General features: G+C 40.4%; 1 protein-coding gene across 1 annotated transcript in view; it reads right to left on the reverse strand.

Moving 5' to 3' along the window:
* The window catches only part of F13A1 (coagulation factor XIII A chain), an 88638-nt gene that overhangs the window by 27270 nt on the left and 39729 nt on the right, over window positions 1–21639 (reverse strand). Inside the window, exons 6-9 of the mRNA XM_039525962.1 lie at window positions 13873–13991; window positions 9534–9641; window positions 6729–6903; window positions 2323–2461 (exon numbers count right to left, since the gene is read on the reverse strand). Of these exons, the coding sequence (XP_039381896.1) occupies window positions 2323–2461; window positions 6729–6903; window positions 9534–9641; window positions 13873–13991 (541 nt within the window). The remainder of the gene's footprint in view (window positions 1–2322; window positions 2462–6728; window positions 6904–9533; window positions 9642–13872; window positions 13992–21639) is intronic.

The raw sequence follows: 21639 nt of genomic DNA on the forward strand, positions 1-21639 counted from the left end.
GGAAACAGTGCTTTTTTCTAAAAATAAGTAAATGCATATCAGATGCCAAACACTTTGGTGCAACCCCACACCTAGAGAGGGGTCTGAACAAAAATCCTGGATCCAAACATCCCTGAATTTCGGGGATGTTTGAAATAGAAACACAGATCCATCTTTTGCAGCTCCAGGGAATAAAGCAGTAAACTGATATAGATGTTCATAAAGGAAAGAGATCCTAACTTCTAGTTACCTAGGGATTATAAATAAATTAAAAAAGAACTCAAGAAATTGTTTTCAAAAATTGTTAAAAATACCTTGAATGTGTCGTCTTAAAAAACCAAAAGGCTACATGAAAATAACATCAAGGATAAGACACAAACCATTTAAACTCTGAGTTAGAGCTACTACAGAGTGGTACAAGGTAATGAAGAGAAAGGACACAGAGGAGAAATGGAAAGTGCTGTAAGATAAATTAATGTGCACCCAAGGGATTATGTGCACCATGTAGCAATAAATACATTATGAGGAGAAAGGGATGAACAAGGAAGTTCCCAAAGTAATCAAGACAAAGAAAGAGGTATATAAAATGTGAGGTGTAAAACATTGTGGGCTAGTTCCTCAGCTCAGGGGAATTGGCTCAGATCCCTTGACTTCAATGCAGCTTCATCTATTTACACCCACTGAGACTCTGTCCCTAACTTCAGAGGAAAAATCGAACAATTATTGAATGAAGTGAAAAATATTGAAAAATGGTAGGGAAATGAAAAGGTGGGGACAGAAAAGGAAAAATTCACAAGCAGTTAAGACAAATGTGACTTTGAGTACAAAGGGGAAAAGAGCTTGATAAAGCTGTCAGTAGAGTGTCTAACATACTGCAGTAATACTTGGGTAGATACACAGGGCCTGATTCTCCTCTCACATCACTTATACACCACTGTATATTCAATGGAGTTACTCTGAATTTATACCAGTGTAAGTTGCAGGAGAATCATAGCTATAGAAATGTTCTAATGTCTTCTGATCATTAAAGTAAATGCTAAATTTTAATTTTGGAACTCTGGAACCCCCAAGTATAGGCTTCAAAATAGGTATATTACAGACACAGAACTACGTAATGTTGTTGTAGATGTACCAGTCCCAGAATATTATCTCACCCACCTTGTCTCTCTAGATACAGAACTATTTGTTTTCTGTGCAATTCATATAGGATGGCACATGGGTGGTTCTGTGAGGTGCACTGACTTATGCTATCATGAAAGAGAATTTTTCCTTGGAAATTGACATGTAATTCTTACATAGATTCCAAAACCTGGATCCTTCCCTGCTGACAATGGAACTCATGGGGATGACATTATGGATGCAGTTATAATTGGCTCAGTCTTTTTGTCCTCAGGATAGTAGATTTGTTCCAGTTTTTATGTTATAAAGAATCCAGATCTTGGATTGTTAATGAAGTGTCATGATGAATGAATAATATTCTACCGATGAGGTGAAGAAATCATTCACACAAATCAGGAATATTAACAGTGGGCAGAACAAGAATCTACTGAATGTAGGAATGCGTATAGAAGGCAGATTGATTGCTCCACAGAAAGAGAGATGTTGTGGTATGGTAATCCACAGATCATTTCTGCTGAATGTAGCACTTAATCAATACATATTGCTGTTCTCACTCCAGACTGGAGAATGGGAAAGTTTGAGGGAGAAAACAGCAGAATTGTCTTCTGCAAACCTAAGAAGGTCTTGGGTCAAACAATACACTGATCAGATATCCTGTTATTTTTATAAAGCTAATTGAAGTATTAAAGAGACCTGCCCTGTATCTTTAAAAAATGTGCCTGATTTATTTTAAAGTTTGCCCATCTGCAACTCTGGATGCAGGTACCAAATTTAAATAAAACATGCAAATAGGAAACTATCAAAAGCAACAGAAAATTTCCCATGACTTCAATGGACATTGGATCAGGACTTAAATACAAGCTATGAAATCCTCCGAATACCAGCAGAATTGGAGATACCCAACACATAGCAAGATTGGGCCCTCTGTTAGGTTTTCTGGAGTTCAGCAATTATTGCCACTTAAGTGTTCACCCTCTCTTCCAAGTTGCTTATATGTGTGGTACATTGAATGCTGACTCTTGAACTGATCCCTTGCCTTTTTCCATGTTGAGCAATTTACATTCATTGGCCTATTTATTAACTAGCTTTTATTCCACAGTTTGCAACTATGTCTTTCTATAATCTAGCAGTATTCTTTAAGATATACAGCAGAGACAAACTAAACCTCAACCATCTGTCATGTTTTATGTGCACAGAGACAATAGCTTTGCTGGGACAGCTCACCAGATTGAGTCTTTTGTGAGTTTGGGGTCCACTTTCCCTTCTTCATCCACAAAGACATCCAGTTGTATATTGGCATCATTATCATGGGCAGAGGAATAATTGGTAACAATTCTTCCAGGTATCCCTATGCACCTCAAAACTGGAGTGGAAAGAGAAAGGATGATATGAGGCAATATGATGATACACGGGCAAGAGGATGAGTAGATAGGATGAGTAGATAGATTGGAGGAGATTATAGGTATACTGCAGGTAGAAGCAGGATGGGAGGATGGAAAGATCACCTGGGCCTTTATTCTTTCAATACTTTCCATTTGTAACACACACACACACACACACACACACACACACACACACACACACACACACACACACACACACACACACACACAGAGTCTGCCATTAGCACATGAGGAAAAAGTAACAGGTAGGCTTCCCCAAAAAACAAGACACAATAGAGGGTAAACACTGGTCCTTCCAGCAGTGATAAGCTTTGAAGTGAATGGAAGACTTTATTAGAAGGGCAACAGTTAGAAGGCTTCTTGGTTTTAAGTTTAGTTGGAATTTTCCAGTGTTGCATTTGGAGGAACCTAGAGAATCCAAAGACTATAACAGAAATCAATTGATACTGAGAAATAAAACTGAATTATTTACAAGTGTCAGAGTCAGAGGGTTTAAATAAAGCACATTACATAATTTGAACCAATCGCTCAGTAATAATACTTTGAACTTCTGTAATCACATTTTATTAGACGATCTCACGTGAATTAAAAAAGTGCATTAAATCCCAGAATATTTCAGTGAAGCAAGTAATTGTTATCTCTATTTTTATGGATGGGAAAGCTAAGATGTAGTCAGGTTAAGGCTCTTGTTCAGATGGTCCGGGGCATCATGGGAGTCCCATGGCCATGGTATAGCATAGGAGATGGGAGTCCAGCCAGGGACGCACAGCTCTCAAAGAAGAATGAGCGGTAGGGGGAGGGGTGGAGTCTGAGGCCTCTGAACAACAACTTCCATGAGACACTGCAGCAGCATTTCTGAATGGCATATTTCAGTTTTCAGATGAGCTTTTGTGTTCTTCATCTTTTGGATGAAAAGCCAAACATTTCCACAGAAGGCAGGTACAGTTTTGGGGAGGAGAGGGGCTTGAAAACCCAATTTACTGTCACAAAACAATGTCAATGGAAAAGTTTGGTCAGCCCTATATGGTACTATTTTGGCTAATGTCACTACTATGACTTTCAATAAAAAGCAACAGCACACCTTTGTTTTAAATTGTTTGATGATAAATTACCTGGATGCATCTCATACATTCATCTCATACACACCTATGGATTAAATTTCTTTCAAATGCCCTCCCAGACTTCCAGCACATGAGCGCCATTGGGGCTCATTGAAAATTATTCATCTGACTATTTCAAGATCAATGACTTAGCTTACTTTTCTCCAGAATGTTTTAGCATTTTAAAACAGATGATTGTCTTGAATCAGTATGGTAACCTTGGAAAACTGGATTGGTTACAATTGCAGTCATAAAATGTTACAAGCTTCAAATAACTCAAAACTCAAAGCAATCATTTTAGCTGAATTAGCCTTCCCCATATTCACTGTCGTCTTCTTGATGTTCATTTGCAGTGGCTCCTTTTCATGTAAGCAGCCATATGCTAGATATGCCACTGCCTAGCGTTTTAACTTGCTAGTCATCCATTTTTTTTGTTTGTCATCTGGCTTCATAACAACAATGCATGCTAGATCTCTAATTGCACTTGTTACGTTAGTAGGCCTACCTTGCCAGATTCTGTCCTAAGATGCACAATACAGATGGCCCTGAATCTACTCTGCATTGCTTCAGTTTTATAAATAGGGTATAGCAAGAGGAATGCAGAAATGAATCAGTCCCAATGGGAGCTGTGCACTTGTGCTTCAGAGGGCAAAATTTGACCCACTGTGTATAATGGGATGTCTGCAATGGAGGAGTTTTTAGGTGTACTGCAGGATGGAGGTGGGAGGGTGTCCAGGGGAAAATGCATCATCCATTGGCTATAGAAATTTCAAATGGCTGGTGGTACCTACCAGCAGTGGCATGATCACAACACTTGTAGCATGTAGAAGATAAGGTTGTATTGGAGCCTTGCTAGTCCTGATATAAGTATGGTATTTGTTACAGTGTGTGGGTTTCAGATGAAGAGATGTATATCTAAACTAAAGATACACACACAGTTCTCAATATTCAGAAATGAAGGTTTTGGATGTCTCTCTCTTGTCGTAACCATTCCACAGCAATAGAACTTCATGGTTTCAGGTCCAGCTCTCTGGCTGCTGCACTTTATAAAACAGAATTTTTACTTTTGTTTGGGGAATCAGTGGGCAGGAATAACGAATTTAGTGCTTGTCAAAGGTGGAAGATTGGCAGCCCTCACAATTTAAGAGGCTTAATTCTCCACTGGCTATTCATGCTATGAGCAGGGCTATACCACACATTCTTGTCTTGGCTACTACTTTTGGAGCTGTATCAGGGGCAGTGAAATGGTGAGAAATTTTAAGAAACAGCTGACTGTTGACAAGGCCATATAGTCTTCCATGCTAGGCAGGACCTGAATTTCTACTGCAAAATTCAAAGGGAACAAATATTTTCAAAAACCTTTCAGGTCTTCCTCCAGCAATTAGCTGGAGCTCTCAGAGTGGAATGGTCTCTGAAGATTTGCTGTTGCTTTTACTATCCTTTGTTTAGGATTATCAATACTTGCAAACATCTGGTAATTGAAATTCCATGGGGAATTGACTATGATCATAGTATATTGGCTTTACTTTTGATCCCAACCAGGAATCAACCCACTCCAGAAATCCACATATTCCTAGATTCTTCAGCAGCAGACACTTTGGGGAGGACCAAGTCCTAGTTGATGTAAATTGGCATCGCTCCCAAAGTCAATAGAACTACACTGATTTACACCAGGTAAGAGTCTGGCTTATGTTTTCCCTTGTCTTATTAGATCCAGAAAGGTATGGAACAGAAACAGATAATGAGGCATAATCTTAACCTAATTGCTCAGTGCATTAATAATGCAACTTCCAGGTCTGCCAGTATGGGTAACATCACTGATGTAAGAATATAATGCAAACAAAACTGATGTGCCTGTATAGGTCATGGATACAACATCAAAGAGAAAGTGAGAGGGTTTCATTGGGTTAGTTTGTTTATCTAATTTCTTCTTAACAATTTAAACATGGAGTCCCAGACCCTTGGTTTTGGCCAATGAGTTTATGGCTGCAGCTCAGAATGAGGGGTTGCAAAGATGTCCTTTATAGTCATCCAGTGATCCTGGGATGACTATGTGCCACTCTGTCACAAGGCTGGTAGTCATCTTAGTGGGCCAACCAAGAAGTTGGGGCTCAGCGGGGTTTAGAGAAACCCAAGCCATATCCTTTATACTCCAGCCAAGCCCCTTACACTGGTAGCAGGGACATTGATATAAGAGCTGCTATACTGGCTTTGAACCTATAGAGGATCCCTGTACACTGGCATAATCCTCCTGGACCCAGTTATGAAAGCACTCTGCACTCCAAGATCTTGGCATGGGCAGAGTATTCACATGTCTCACAGTTCATATGTCTTTCTTGGCCTCTAGAGGCTAATAGTTTGACACCGGTGTTATTTGCTATGGTGCTCCTACAGTTTCAATTGACAGCAAAAGTTATGACCAGACAAGCATTGCTTTCCATCACTGGGATATGAAACCTAGAACCTCTCTGCTTTTGATGCAACACTGAAACAACTCTGATCTGATCGTTTAGTTTAACCTCTTAGTGTACAAGATACATGATACACCAAGCCAGTATTTTCCTCCACAGGGCTGACTCACAAACTCCAAAAAAGTGTTGATCGTGTCAGTTACACAGAATATTACAGGTGCTGTGTCAATACACCTCGGTCTTGCCAAGAAGAATCCTTGCTATTCCAGTCATTAGGCTTTCTTGAGCAAAGAGAGACTGTCAATTGTGCCGTACAGTGCAATGGCTTTGTGATGTGGTCAGTTGCCCACAGTGGATTTAGACCGAGATCACTCATTCATGATTTCCATCTCAGATTTCCCGAGGAAAACAATGACTATTCCATTTACAAAGTCTCCACCTGTCCCAATCCCCATCATGCCCCCATTGCCCACAAATCACTAAACACATATTTTACCAGCCATTTTAGATGCAAAAGACAGACTTTAGATAGCTAGAAGATTCTTGTAGAAGAGAAGCAAAAGTTGAAAGCATACAAGCATGTTCAAAGCATGGCTGTTTTAGCCATGTATGGCAATAACTCCTGCTATTTTTCTTGAACATTGTAGAGCCAACAAATATCTTAAATCTAAAAGCTATCTGCACTAGATAAAAATATCACTTTTTAAAATACTTACATGTATTGAAGACTCCAGCAAAGACCCAGCACTGACCGTACCGCACTGGCGTACCAGAGCTATGATATTCCAACAGGATGTCTACACTTCCAGTCCAGGCTGACGGTGCTACTCCATAAGCATAAACATTGTCCCAACTGCCAGCAACCACGCCCTCATCATCTTTAGCATTGATCTAATGAAAAAAGAAATTTTGTAAATCTCCCTATATGTTAAAGCAGCAAAGAGTCCTGTGGCACCTTATAGACTAACAGATATATTGGAGCATGAGCTTTCGTGGGTGAATACCGACTTCATCGGATGCATGTCATGCTCCAATATATGTTCGTCTATAAGATGCCACAGGACTCTTTGCTGCTTTTACAGATCCAGACTAACAAGGTTACCTCTCTGATACTTGACACCTATATGTTAAGTACGTCTAAAATTTGACAAGGGAAGAACTAGATCCAATGGTTGGAAGTTGCAGCTAGACAAATTCAGACTGGAAATAAGTTTCACATTTTTTAGCAGTGAGGGCAATTAACACTGGAACAACTTACCAACGGCTATGGTGGATTCTCCATCACTGAAAATATTTACATCAAGATTGGACGGTTTTCTAAAAGATATGCTCTAGTTCAAACAGGAATTAATTCAGGGAAGTCCTCCAGCCAGTGTTATGCAAGTCAGTCTAGATCAGGGATTCTCAAACAGGGGTCGCCGCTTGTGTAGGGAAAGCCCCTGGCAGGCCGGGCCGGTGCGTTTACCTGCCCCATCCGCAGGTCCGGCCGATCGCAACTCCCACTGGCCACGGATCACTGCTCCGGGCCAATGGGAGCTGCAGGAAGCGGCAGCCAGTAAGTCCCTTGGCCCGTGCTGCTTCCAGCAGCTCCCATTGGCCCGGAGCAGCGATCCATGGCCAGTGGGAGCTGCGATCGGCCGGACCTGCAGATGGGGCAGGTAAACAAACCGGCCCGGCCCACCAGGGGCTTTCCCTGCACAAGCGGCGACCCCTGTTTGAGAAACCCTGCTCAAGTCCAATGGTCATTGGACCAAATGACTGAAAGTTTCAATCATGTCACCAAATGATTAACTGGGTGGAACTGTTTTGACACAGACATGCTAAGCTGTCATTTGTTTGTCATGGACTATTCATTTATATGAAGTGTATTTTCTACTGGTAGTTTAACACTCCATGGAAGTGTCACACTTGAAGTGGGACCTGGGGATGTACCATCCTCCAACGTGGGGGAGGAGAAGTAATCAAGTTGAGGACATGATTCTTTGCCAGAAAGGGGACGGAAATGGTGAACTCAAGTCAAAATGCAACATATATACATTGGCAGTTTTCAATGGTTTATTATTAATAAGCATGCTCACTGGAAAGTGAATATAGACTAAGTGACCCTGAATCCTACTGAGAAATATTGGGCTTGATTCTCCTCTCACTTATACCCCAGTGTAACTCCAGTGACTGCACTACAATTATTCCTGACTTATATTGGTGTGAGAGAAGAAACGGGTCCACTGTTATTTTTAGAGCTGAATCTAATAGCATGCATCTAGCATGCACGTAAACAAGAAAGATTTTGCTGTGTAAGTTTTCTCCTGGTAAGACTATACATGGAATTTTGCTGACTAATGACTGAATTGATAGTCATTAATGAGCAATATATTTCCTAGTTAGTAGCAATCTGAACCAAATCAGTTGAGGTTGTGTGAAAAACCTCATTCACCATGTACCATTTAATTATGTTATTGCACAGCAACTACACTCTTGCCAAATAAATCACAATTTTCATTTAAAAGCTTTTGGTTGGATTAACTACTGTTTTCTAATTAGAAAATCCTGTGACCCCTGGGATGGAACAAGGTAAGTATTCAGTGACAAAACCAAAGGGTGAGAGGTTGCATTCAGCTAGCTGTCATGAGAGACATACTGTACGAGGCACATTTCAAGGACAGTGCAGTATTTCGATCTTTAATCTGTGCTATAACCAGTCACTAGAAGGCTACACTGTGGCTGTTAAGATGCAGCCCTGGGGAGAATGGCTGGGGGTGGAAAGGGGAAAGCGGGACACAGCAGAGTCGACCTGCACAAGCAGGAATCCTGAGAAGCACTGGGCACACATGCCTTAACAGGGGCTATTGCATCCTGTATTAGGGTAGAGTGTGTGCTCCTCCACGTACAGACTTGGGTCTACTGGATGGTGAAGGAGGTCCAGGGTCACGACTCTCCCCCTTTGGGGTGCCTCGCACTGCTGGCAGCCCCAATCAATCTAATTACAACAAATAATTATCATCATCCCCATTTTACAAATGAAGAAACTGAGGCGCAGTGACGTGGCTTTCCAGAGGCCAAACACCAAAGCCAGGTCACAGTCGGAATGAACATCCAGGCCTCCTGACCCCCAGTCTAACCACCATGTTGTCTTCCCTGCTCCGGGAAGATGGACGTTATCAATTATTTGACCTGCTAGATACTGGCACGGTGCCAGGTGGAGTGCCATCACATCAAGAAGTGCGATGACTGAAAGTGGCACTTCTATCAGTGTGGTCCTAGTGTCGGACACAGATGATGGGTAGACACTAAGACATCATCCCTCCGGGAGTGAGACATCATTCATGGCAGTCTCTAGAACTCAGCATGAGTAATAAGAATAAGTCAGTTCTGACCTTAGGGCAGTGCACTGGGACAGGAAAGTGAGATTCCACCTATTCAAAGTGGCTATTCATGATCAGCTTTCAAAATAGAAATAAAAAATTAAATAAATAAAAACGTCATTTCCAATATATTTTGGAGTCTTTATCTTTATTGCATACCACTGCAGATCCAACGCGACTGATTTTGACTGGGTTCCCCCGCCCAGAGAGATCTAGTTTTGCTCTATCCATCAAGTGTAGGCAAGCGTCCAGAATGCCCTCTTCAAACTAAATAAAAGGAAAGAGAAAAAAAGAAAAAAGAAAAGAGGCTGCTTCAGTTCTTCTTCTAGAAAGCAAATAGGAAGCTAATATTCTTTGCCCCTACAATAAATTGATCAAGGTCACGTTTTAGTTCAGTATTTAGATATACAGGTTGTTGGGTTTTTTTGTTTACTATTTATCCACATTGAGCAAGAAGTGTTCCATCGTGAGAAAATGTAGTCTCGCTTTCAAGTCAGTTCTGATCTAGACAGTTAAAGGTTATGGCAACAAAGTAATTTTTACATTACATAACATTTTAACTGGCTATCAAGAATATAATAGGAAATTCTAACCACAACAAGAATGCTGATCTATTCAAAGAGAACTCCGTGTCCTTCACAAATCCTAGACCTGTTGATTACAAAGACCTTTCTGACATAGCCACTGTAGTGCCCAAAGCTGAACAATGAATGCTTTACCAAAGTTAGGGCAAAGTCTCCATACTTTAAAAAGTAATATGTTTATACCTGTGTTTAAAATTAACTAGCTATCAGATATATTACATTGATTAGTTCTGGCCTATGCAGTTTGGACTAAGAAAATGACAAGTGACCTAAAACGGTCTTCTTTAAAAACATAGTCTAAAGACTCCAACTTCTGAAATCCAGTAATAATAAGCACAGGAATGAATAGGGGGCAGAGGTGCCTACATAGACCAGAATCCATCATCAAATAACTTGCCCTTTGGTGTAGTTCAATTTGCTTAGGAGAAATTGGATAGCAGCAGAAAATACCACTGTCCCCTGAAAGAGGCTAGGGGACAGAGAAATGCACATTAATAAAATGATCATCTTCCGTATTCACTGAAAATGCATATAACAAAGTTATATTTCTATTGCAGGCTGTGACATACATCAAAAGGTATGAACTACAAAGCTCTTCCTCACTCATTTAATTCCATACGAGGAATGGGAAGGCGCTATATACAGTATACATCCATTGCTTAAAGAAACAAATATGCTATAAAGGTTTTGTTTTCTAATTGATCTAAAACAGAAAAACTGAATTGATTATGTCAGCACCTATCTAAGGTACTGATATATTGTTGCACTCTCTAATGCAGTATCACCCAAGAAAGTCAGTGTACATTTATCATCATTCAACTCCTTGGCTTTACTAACCACAATTGCACTAATTTGGTTTCTTTGGCATTTAGCAGAAACTCATTATTAAATAATCAGTTATAATCTTAGAGTGCAAAACTGAGTTCAGTGGAGGTCAGCATTTCCCCAGTCAAGGAGCTAATGCCAGAGTCATATCATCCACTGAATGTTCGTACTGGAGATCAGTTGGATAATCTTATTGGTATGTATTGGAAATAATCCTGGACCAAGGATAGCTCTGTAAAGACACCCCTTTCTGAACAGCATCCTCACAACAGAGGATGTAAATCCTCCGGCTTACATCTGCTGGCACCAGCCCTGTCTGGCACAATTCATTCTGCTCTTGGCTTGAACTAAGGACATGTCACTTTCACCAAAGTCAAACATCTGTTTTCTTTGCATCTAGTCTTCACTGGTCTCAAAGACCTGATGCAGTAAAATATATTCTGTGTTAAACCCTTGCCATCTACGGTTTATTAGGTACTCATTTAATTATTGCTGCCTGAAGATCTCAATCTCACTGGCAGAGAGAGAGAAAGAGAGAGAGAGAGAGAAACATAGGAATTGCTGTCATCCTGGTGGTGTTAAGGCCCCCATGGCCTTAAAAATCTATGAATTGACATAGTATGTGTTTAGAGAGACAAGGTGGGTGAGGTAATATATTTTATTGGACCAACTTCTATCGGGCCAATAAAAGCTGTTACCTCACCCACCTTGTCTATTATCCTGGGACCAATGTGGCTATGATACTGCAAACAACAATAGTACATGTTTGTGAAATAACTGGGTTAAAAGGACAAGAGAAGAGATAAATGGCCATCAGCATACTCTGGTGACTTCGCATCACCAGAGCAGCACAAAGCAGCCATAAACCAGGCTAGACCTATAATTCTCCACCTTTCATGCCAGTTATTTTGTAAAAACTACATCAAACTCGTTGTCATGTCTTCATCGCTGGCATTCAACTGCTGTCTAGCAAAAGATGGACCTGAAGCAAAACACAAAATCTGAAGATCTCCAAAATTTAGGAAGTGAATGGCTGCTTTTGCATTGCCATAGCAGTGCCAAGTATCCAGAGAATACTGCTGAACTTAGTCCATGCAGCACAAAGCAGTCACTCTCTGCTCGAGACAGCCAAGGACAAAAATAATTAAAAGCTGGATTTAAGACTGAGGTGTTTTGGCAGCGCAGTTTGGAGAAACAGCTGCAAGTAATGGAACTGCTACATGGAAAACAAAGCTGGGGAGGAATAGACAGACACAGAGATCTTGTCTACACACAGACTTCCACTGGTTTAGTTAAACTGGGGCAAACTCCTGTGTGGACCCTCTTATTTCAGTTTAAGTTAAACCTGTTTCTAATTTGCATATGCTAATCTGAAATAAAAGCTGGTTAAACCAAGATAAAAGTGTCTATAGGCCTGTTGTACCAGTTTAACTAAATCTATATTTTTTTTTTAAAAATCATGCCTTAAATTAAGCTGGTGCAACTTTGTATGTAGACAAATTTGAGGACCTGATCATAATTTTATTGCAAAAAGCCTGAAAATCACTGTAAATCCGAGCTCCCTAGTTTTCTAGGCAGAGCACCCTTTCTGCCCAGATCTCTTCCAAACTTTGATTTTCCCTGTATTCCCTTTGGGTTGGGCTTTTCTCAGTGACTGGCAATTTACTCAATACAAGGGGAAAATCACCATCATGATGAAGGGTTCAATTGTTTCCCCATTCTCGTTTATTCCCAGTGTCGGATTCCCTCTATTATTCTTCCTGGGTCCACTTTTCCTGCCCCCACCCACTTGCTTACTTTCCAGAATGGTGCTGGCCATTTCTAAAATGGCAGGCACAATCTCCCCAGCACCTAGTGGTCCTGGTTTGGAATTTCACCTCCCATTTTAAAACTTTCAGCTTGAGCAAAACATCCAAATGAGCAGTGATTGAAACGGGCTTGTAGGATATAAAATATCACTATTCTCTATATACAAACCAAACCACCAATACTGCAAATATGGCCTCATTTTCTCCCTTCTGCCCTATCCATGCACGGTGCCTGCCTGCACTTTAATTCACTCCCACCCATGTTCTTCATTCCTAACATCCATGATTCCTCAATTAAACCACACATTTAGAAAACAACATTTTTCAAAGTGACTGAATATTGGGCAATACCCAAATGAGAGACAATTGTGGAAGTTAAGAAACATTGTACACTTCATTTGGTTTTAAATTAGGAGCCCATCAATACAGTTTTCAGCAGTTTATTACACCTGTAGGACTTCAATGTTCGATGTCACTTTCACCCAAGTTCCAGCTGTGTTTCACTAAAGGAAAAGGACAGCAAATGGAGCACAGCAGTGGAAAAAGTTGGGGCCTCCAGGTTTAAATGAAAAAATGAAAGCACATGACACAGGTACATGGAACAACCAACATGTCCATGGACAAAGAGCCAAGTATTTGAGAGGAGTCAGGGGAAGAGAAGGAAAATCAACCCATGCAACTTCTCACAGAGAAATCAGTGTTTGTGTTAGGAAAGTTCCATAATCCAGAACTATTTTTATAACATCTTATAACAGAAAAAGTTTTAAGATCTCTCACAGCCCGTATCAGGATAATGTGTGAGAAGAGAAGGTATTTCCACTGAGCTGCTAGAACTAAAGAGAAGAAGAGGAAAAGGTACAAACTATGCCTGGAATTGTATTAGACAACATTTGAGGGCTATTTAATTTTTTTTTAAAAATAAATGCTTAAAATCACTGTCCCCCTTTTGTCTTGAGCCAACTGTCTTGATCATGGAGAGGCAATAAAGCAGCAGAAGAAATATTGGTGCATTTCAGAAATGTCAGCTGATTCCTTTAATTCTCAATGGACAGCCTCTCAATATCTGAAATGTGCCCCTAAAACTAGCCCTTTAAATATTAGATATTAAGAAATTACTTGTCTGGATTAGGTATATACCCACTTCATGCACTATTAAAATGATGCTCACTGTGTTTCTCAGAAAGGGAGTGATAATGCACTTGAGAGCCTACAATCTGGTATCAATTAAACTAACTTGCAGAGTACCACTGGGGCCAGCCAGAGAAATGTTAAAGGGCTCACCTGACCATAATTCCAGCTTCTGGATTTTATATTGTTGATGTCTCCATGGAAAACAACACCAAGGTCATTCAGGACATACTCTTCCCTTTCCTTCTTGTCATCCAGAAACACAGAATCCTCTGCATCAGAATTTACACACAATAGCCATTAATACAGCCACTTTGTTTTTATAGTCGACATATTTTAAAGCTACTGTATTCTAGTCATCTTACGTGGAAAGTGTCTTTTGTTCACCAGGCCTAACGTTATTTCTTCCAACACAATAGAAATAATAACAATAATAATTATAGCAATCACAGTTAGAAATAAGACATACGACTTAAAAGTATGCAAGATGAAACATGCTGACAACTCCTGACTGTTTTCAGCAGGATCTGTAAAGCATGATTAAAATGTCACATTTTATCAACCATTTTATGATTACTGTGCATCACTAATTTAAAAGACTGAGCGCCATGACGCACTTCTACAAAACAGATCAAACACCAACAATTTCAAACTCATTAATGTTAATGGAAAATAGCTCAGTGTCGAGCGAGTTAAAGAAAAATCTGTACTGGCTTAAAAAATGATTATAGTATTTGGACTGCAGGTTTTCCTTCATATTAGCTAAAGGGTTTGGATTCTTTTCCTGTAAATATGGGTGTTATTGTACATTTGGCCAGGAAAAACTTACCTTTCCAAGATGAAAACAAGTTGAAGAGTACTTTGTCAAAAATGTTTTAAGAAATCTTTTCTAAATTGATCTCATGTCACTCAAGAGAAGATAAACCCTGAGCCTGCAGACACTCTCTCACAGGTTTAAAACACATGAACAATTCCATTGAAGTCAATGGGACCCTCACATGCTTAAAGGCAAACACTGGCAGATCAGCAATGTAAATTGACTTAGTTCTGTTGACTTTAGTGGAGTTACCACACACCACCTGAGGATCTGCCTCACATGTGTAAAGGCTTGCAAGATGGGAGGCTTAGAGATATAATGTAATGGCACCCGAAATCGTGTGTCGTATGCAATGAAATAAAAGCACAGCCACAGATATGAAACGAAATGAAAATAATGGCTTGTGATATGAGGCAAGTATGAAACTATGCTGTGTCACCACTGTGCCGGTGGCTCTCCATTGTGCCATCGAAAATGAATAATAGTGTAGAGTGGAATATATAGTTTATTTTAAATAGCCTACAGTTTTGAAGCTATTTAAATAGGATATGTATTTCCATTTTAAAAATTCTTACTTTGTCCATAAAACTGTAGCTTGGGTTGAAACTTGGGGTGAAATCTGCCCGGAGGAGCCCTAGGCTGGCTGAAGCCCAGAGCACGCACCTCCCCACCCTCGTCCAGAGGAGCTCCGGGCTGGCCAAAGCCCCAAGCCCTCCCACCTGCCCGGAGAAGCCCTGGGCCAGTTGCAGCCACAGCTGTGCCTCCCCTCCTCTCCCCTCTGCTCCCCAGACCCAAGCCACCCAGATATGTTTCTCATTATCATTTGGATTTCTATTATGTCAAAGCATTTTTAAATGTACTTCATAATTGTTATACAGACAACCACTTTTACCAAAAAAGAAACAAAACGAAACAATAATTAGAAAGACAAGAACCTTTGTGGTTTTATTCTGTTAGGTCCAGTAAAGAATAGCAATAACTGTGCATGATTTTTATTACTGAGTCTGCAAAAAAAACCCAACCAAACCTTACATAAATAAATCACAATGATTTGGATGTATATATGTGCATAGTACTTAATTAACTTTAGGAAAAATAAATAATTTTAGGAAAAAGTGTCAGTGCAGCCACCTGCAAGAGTTGGTGGCCATACTCTGAGCCCACCAAAAAATTTGTTGTGAGAACCCCTGCTCTAATGGCTGGGCCACCAACAGCTAGGTTTATGAACCTGCTACTGGCTATGCACTGAGGGTATAGCGACACTGCAAGTGAAGGTGTGACTGCAGCTCAGGTAGGCACACTCACGATAGCTTTAATTTAGTGAGCATGACAGAAAATAGACATGAAGATATGGCTGCACAGGCTCCAATGCAGGCTAGCAACATGAGTCCGTGTACCCAGGGGACCAGGTGGGCTTGTATGGGCCACACAGAAGCCTGCCCAGCAATGTCTTCTGTCATAAACAGATAGTTAAGGGTTAATGTCTCTTTTACCTGTAAAGGGGTAAGAAGCTCAGTAAACCTGGCTGACACCTGACCAGAGGACCAATAAGGGGACAAGATACTTTCAAATCTTGGTGGAGGGAAGTCTTTTGTTTGTGCTCTTTGTTTGGGGGTTGTTCGCTCTTGGGAATCTTTCTGAATCAGTCTCTCATGTTTCAAACTTGTAAGTAATAGCCAGGCAAGGCGTGTTAGTTATTTTTGTTTTCTCAACTTGTAAATGTTCCTTTTTGCTGAGAGGATTTTACCTCTGTTTGCTGTAACTTTGAACCTAAGGCTAGAGGGGGTTCCTCTGGGCTATATGAATTTGATTACCCTGTAAAGTATTTTCCATCCTGATTTTACAGAGATAATTTTTACCTTTCTTTCTTTAATTAAAAGCTTTCTTTTTAAGAACCTGATTGATTTTTTCCTTGTGTTAAGATCCAAGGGGATTGGATCTGGACTCACCAGGAATTGGTGGGGGAAGGAAGGGGGCATGGTTAAATTCTCCCTGTGTTAAGATCCAAGGGGTTGGATCGGTGTTCACCAGGAACTTGGTGAAAAAGCCTCTCAAGGCTGCCCAGGGAGGGGAAGGTTTTGTGGGGATGGAAAGTGATCCGGACACTGAAATTTCTGGATGGTGGCAGTGTTACCAGATCTAAGCTAGTAATTAAGCTTAGAAGTATCCATGCAGGTCCCCACATCTGTACCCTAAAGTTCAGAGTGAGGGAGCAACCTTGACATCTTCACTACTATTTTTAGCATGCTAGCTAAATTAAAGCTAGCAAATTGTGCCTACCTGAGCTGCAAATCACACCTTTGAATGGCATGTAAACATACCCTAACAGACCTGGGTCTTTTAGCTCAGGTAGCAGAGGATCACAGTTTTTGGATTCCAAGGTTACTAATACAGATTTAAAAGTTCAAGACAGATCTTCAGATGGCATAAACTGAAACAGTTCCATTGTTTTATATGAGCTGAGACTCTGACCCTAAGGAAGTAGATTGTCAAGTGAGTTTTTCAATTTCTGATTCCTGGCTCTGAACAACTCCTGCATAGCACTTTGCCAATAATGTTGCAAACTTCACAGATCATAAGGTTTCTATAGCCTATTTTATTGGTGTTGATTTGTATAATTTGCAGATTGAGCTACTGTATATATTTACTCACTGACCTTTGCGTTTTATTAAAATACCTTTGTAGAAAATGGGTGGAGCGAGAATATTTAAGGGAATGAAAATTGCATTTTCTTCTATCTTTACTTTATCTTTCACCCGTTCAGTAGAGACAGCCTATGATTTCATGACAGCAGATATTTCCTTTCACAGAATAAAAATAGCCGTTAATCTTGTGGCTATCAATCCGACTGTCTTTGTTATTTGAAGATTATGTAATCGTTGCAAAAATCTGATGAAGATTGGTTAAATCCTTTGCCATTCTGTTTTTGTTTTAAATATTTGTATTTTATTAAACCAAAAAAAGAGAGAAAAGGATCTCTGCTTTCACTGAAAAGTGGAAATAAGCCCTAGAAACCAACTGCTTTGATTTTTGACAGCTTTCAATACCACTGGCACTGTTGAGAAGAAAACATGAGACATTTGTGAACTACTTTGATTCTAAGGACTCTGCAGGTAGTACAAATCCAAAATTATCCTGTGCTAATGGAGCTACAGATGCGATGAACAGGAGGATCCCATTAATTCTACTAATTAGGTTTTACCTTGGAAATAAATAAAAGTCTAGCAATGCTAGAAAAAAAGTACTACTTTTAATTGCCTGTATTTTACCTGTATGAAGATTAGTAAGAGTGAAATACACTTGGTCTGAATGAAGTAATGCAGCTAACGGGGTCATAGGTTGGCTCCTTTGTGAGATCAAGCAAGGGAAGTCCACAGGAAGGCCCTCCCGCCTTGCCCCCCTAATACATGGGCCACAGTAGCATACTCTGTATCCTCTTGAGCACAGGAAATGCCCTCTGCTAACACTTCCTGAGAGAATCTAGTCTCTCCCAAGAGGGCAGGGAGGAGGTGGGAGTCATATCCCCTATGCATCTGACCCACTGCACAAGTGAGAGCCTAGGCTGCCTCCCTTTAATGGGCACATCAACAAGCACTCTCCATGAGCACTGGGGAGCTCGAGCACTGTTGTGCCTCCCTGTAACCAAATGGCCCCCAGGGCTTCTACTGTCACAGTATAACTCTGTGTCTCTCCTCAAGCCACAACAGAGCTCAGAGTAAGCAAGGGTTAGTATGTGTGCCTGCAACATGTACCCAACACATGGCCAAGTGCAGTGCACCTCCCCATCCCCCAGGCTGCTACTCTAGCCTATGAGCTGGATTAGCAATCAAAACCCATCTATACCACTGGGGCAGTAGATTAGGGACTTTGGGTGAATTTCACCTTTCTGAAATCGATGACACTTAAGGTATGTCTACACTACATGTCACCACTACTGAGGTGTATAGCTACACTTCAGGGAATGGCTCTAGGGGGGATGGGGAGGCAGTGGGGAAAGGCTCTGGCTGTGGGGAAATGCCTGCGCCTTTTCCCCACTGCCGGGGAGGAGGCAGTGGGGAGGAAGCAGGAGACTACAGGAAGCAGGAGACTAAAAATAGCAGTGTACACATGGGGGGCACTGCTTGGTCACAGAGAGAGCAGTGTAGGGTATACACTAGGGCTGTCAAGTGATTAAAAAAATTAATTGTGATTAATCACACGATTAAAAAAATTAATCATGCAATTAATCGCGCTGTTAAACAATAGAATACCATTTATTTTAAATGTTTTTGGATGTTTACTACATTTTCAAATATATTACTTTCTATTACAACACAGAATACAAAGTGCATAGGGCTCACTCATATTTATTTTTATTACAAATATTTGCACTGTAAAAAACAAAAACATTGTATTTTTCAATTCACCTCAGACAAGTACTGTAGTGCAATCTCTTTATCATGAAAGTTGAACTTATAAATGTAGAATTATGTAAAAAAAAAACCTGCATTCAAAAATAAAACAATGTAAAACTTTAGAGACTACAAATCCACTCAGTCCTACTTGCTTCTTGTTTACAATGTCACCTGAAAGTGAGAACAGGCGTTCGCATGGCACCGTTGTAGTTGGCATTGCAAGATATTTATGTGCCAGATGCGCTAAAGATTCATATGTCCCTTCATGCTTCAACCACCATTCCAGAGGACAAGCTTCCATGCTGATGATGGGTTCTGCTTGATAATAATCCAAAGCAGTGTGGACCGACGCATGTTCATTTTCATCATCTGAGTCAGATGCCACCAGCAGAAGGTTGATTTTCTTTTTTTGGTGGTTTGGGTTCTGTAGTTTCCTTATCAGAGTGTTGTTCTTTTAAGACTGCTGAAAGCATGCTCCACACCTTGTCCCATTTTTTTTAACAAGCGTCACCAGCATGGAAGCATGTCCTCTGGAATGGTGGCTGAAGCATGAAGGGGCATATAAATGTTTAGCATATCCGGCATGCAATGCCAGCTACAAAAATTACATACGAAAGCCTCTTTTCACTTTCAGGTGACATTGTAAATAAGAAGCAGGCAGCAGTATCTCCGTCAATGTAAACAAACTTGTTTGTCTTAGCAATAGGCAGAATAAGTAGGACTGAGTGGACTTGTAGGCTCTAAAGTTTGACACTGTTTTGTTTTTGAGTGCAGTTCTGTAACCAAAAAAAATCTGCATTTGTAAGTTACACTTTCACGATAAAGAGATTGCACTTCAGTACTTGTATGAGGTGAACTGAAAAATACTATTTCTCTTGTTTATCAGTTTTACAGGGCATATATTTGTAATAAAAAATAATAATGTAAAGTGAGCACTGTACACTTTGTATTCCATATTGTAATGGAAATCAATATTGAAAATGTAGAAAAACATCCACAAATATTTAATAAATTTCAATTGGTGTTCTATTACAATAATGGCAATTAATTGACAGCCCTAGTATATACCTTAAGGTTCTGGCATGTCTTTAATCTACTCGCGTAAGTAGTGCTTTACTGTCTACACTGCTATTTAGATCCGTGCTGGGGGTGGAGCATGCACAGTATGTACTTGACATGCTGCTGCAAGGAGTGTGCGGGATAGACATAACCATAGTAGTTCAAATCTGACCCACAAATGCAAATCTAGGGGAAATTTCCTATGACACAAAGTTGGATTCACAATAGTTTATTTGAGCAGTTCAGGGCCATCCATTTACAACTCATCCTCAAATTATATATGGTATATTCAAGGATGAGCGGAAGAAATTTGTAATTAGAGCAGCAAAAATGTGTATAACCCCAACAGCTTAAATATACTGCTCAGTTAGCAAAAGGCTGTAATGAGTGTACTCCATTGTGTAAGTATGGCCCAGATCGGTGATACTCAACTGAGGCTTGCGAGTCGCAAGTAGCTCTTTAATGCGGCTCCTACAGCTTTTTGCAGCACATGATATTAAAACCCTGTGTGAGTTAATTATTAACCAATCTAAGTTATTAACCAATCAGGGTGCTTTTATTATGTTGTTAACCAATTGTAGTTGATAAAATAATAATACTTGGTTAGTCATTTTGCTGTGAGAATAATATTATAGAGAGAGTTTATATATATAGATACACATACATACATACACAGAGACAGAGAAAATGAAACAATGAATTCACACTACTGTGGCTCTTTTGGGTAATGTGATTGCTAATTTGGCTCTTGAACCACTATCACTCGCCTAGATCCTTTGTTCCTAGATGTACACATTTACATTTAGCCAGATTTAAAAACATATTATTTTCTTACACCCAGCCTAGATTGTTCTGCATCAGTGACCTGTCCTCTTCATTATTAATCACTCCCTGAATGCTGATGACAGCTTCCTGGGTGCTGGCTGGTGAGTCTTGCCCACATGCTCAGGGTTTAACTGATCATCATATTTGGGGTCGGGAAGGAATTTTCCTCCAAGGAAGATTGGCAGAGGCCCTGGAGGTTTTTCGCCTTCCTCTGCAGCGTGGGGCACGGGTCACTTGCTGGAGGATTCTCTGCACCTTGAGGTCTTTAAACCACGATTTGAGGACTTCAATAACTCAGAGACAGGTTAGAGGTTTGTTACAGGAGTGGGTGGGTGAGATTCTGTAGCCTGCGTTGTGCAGGAGGTCAGACTAGATTACCATAATGGTACCTTCTGACCTTATGTCTATGAATCTATGAATCTATGAGCACTTCATTGCAGTTTGCAGCATCTCCTACTGGTTTCCTCCACTGATCTATTTTTATCTGATTTTTGTCTCTTTGGTCATATTCAACAGGTGTACATAGCATGATAGCAGTGAGTTCCTATAGGGTTGGCTAAGCATGTGACATGAAATGGTTGTGCATTCGTCATGAGGATCTGCTCGATGACTTGAGTTCTTAGGAGGATTTTGCACTGGTTTGGCTCAGGATGACTGGGGGATGGCTGTCATCTTGGCCAACACATGGGGCATTGAACCAGAGATGTCCAGAACTAAAAGCACAAGCAGCTACAACTTATGCTAAAGCTCCCTAGCTGGGGCTGTAACAGACTCATGTCATCTACAAATCGGGCATGGAGGGGGATCTGTTAACATCCACTCAGC

Source organism: Mauremys reevesii, linkage group 2 (assembly GCF_016161935.1).
Source record: "Mauremys reevesii isolate NIE-2019 linkage group 2, ASM1616193v1, whole genome shotgun sequence".
NCBI classification, from domain to species: Eukaryota; Metazoa; Chordata; order Testudines; family Geoemydidae; genus Mauremys; species Mauremys reevesii.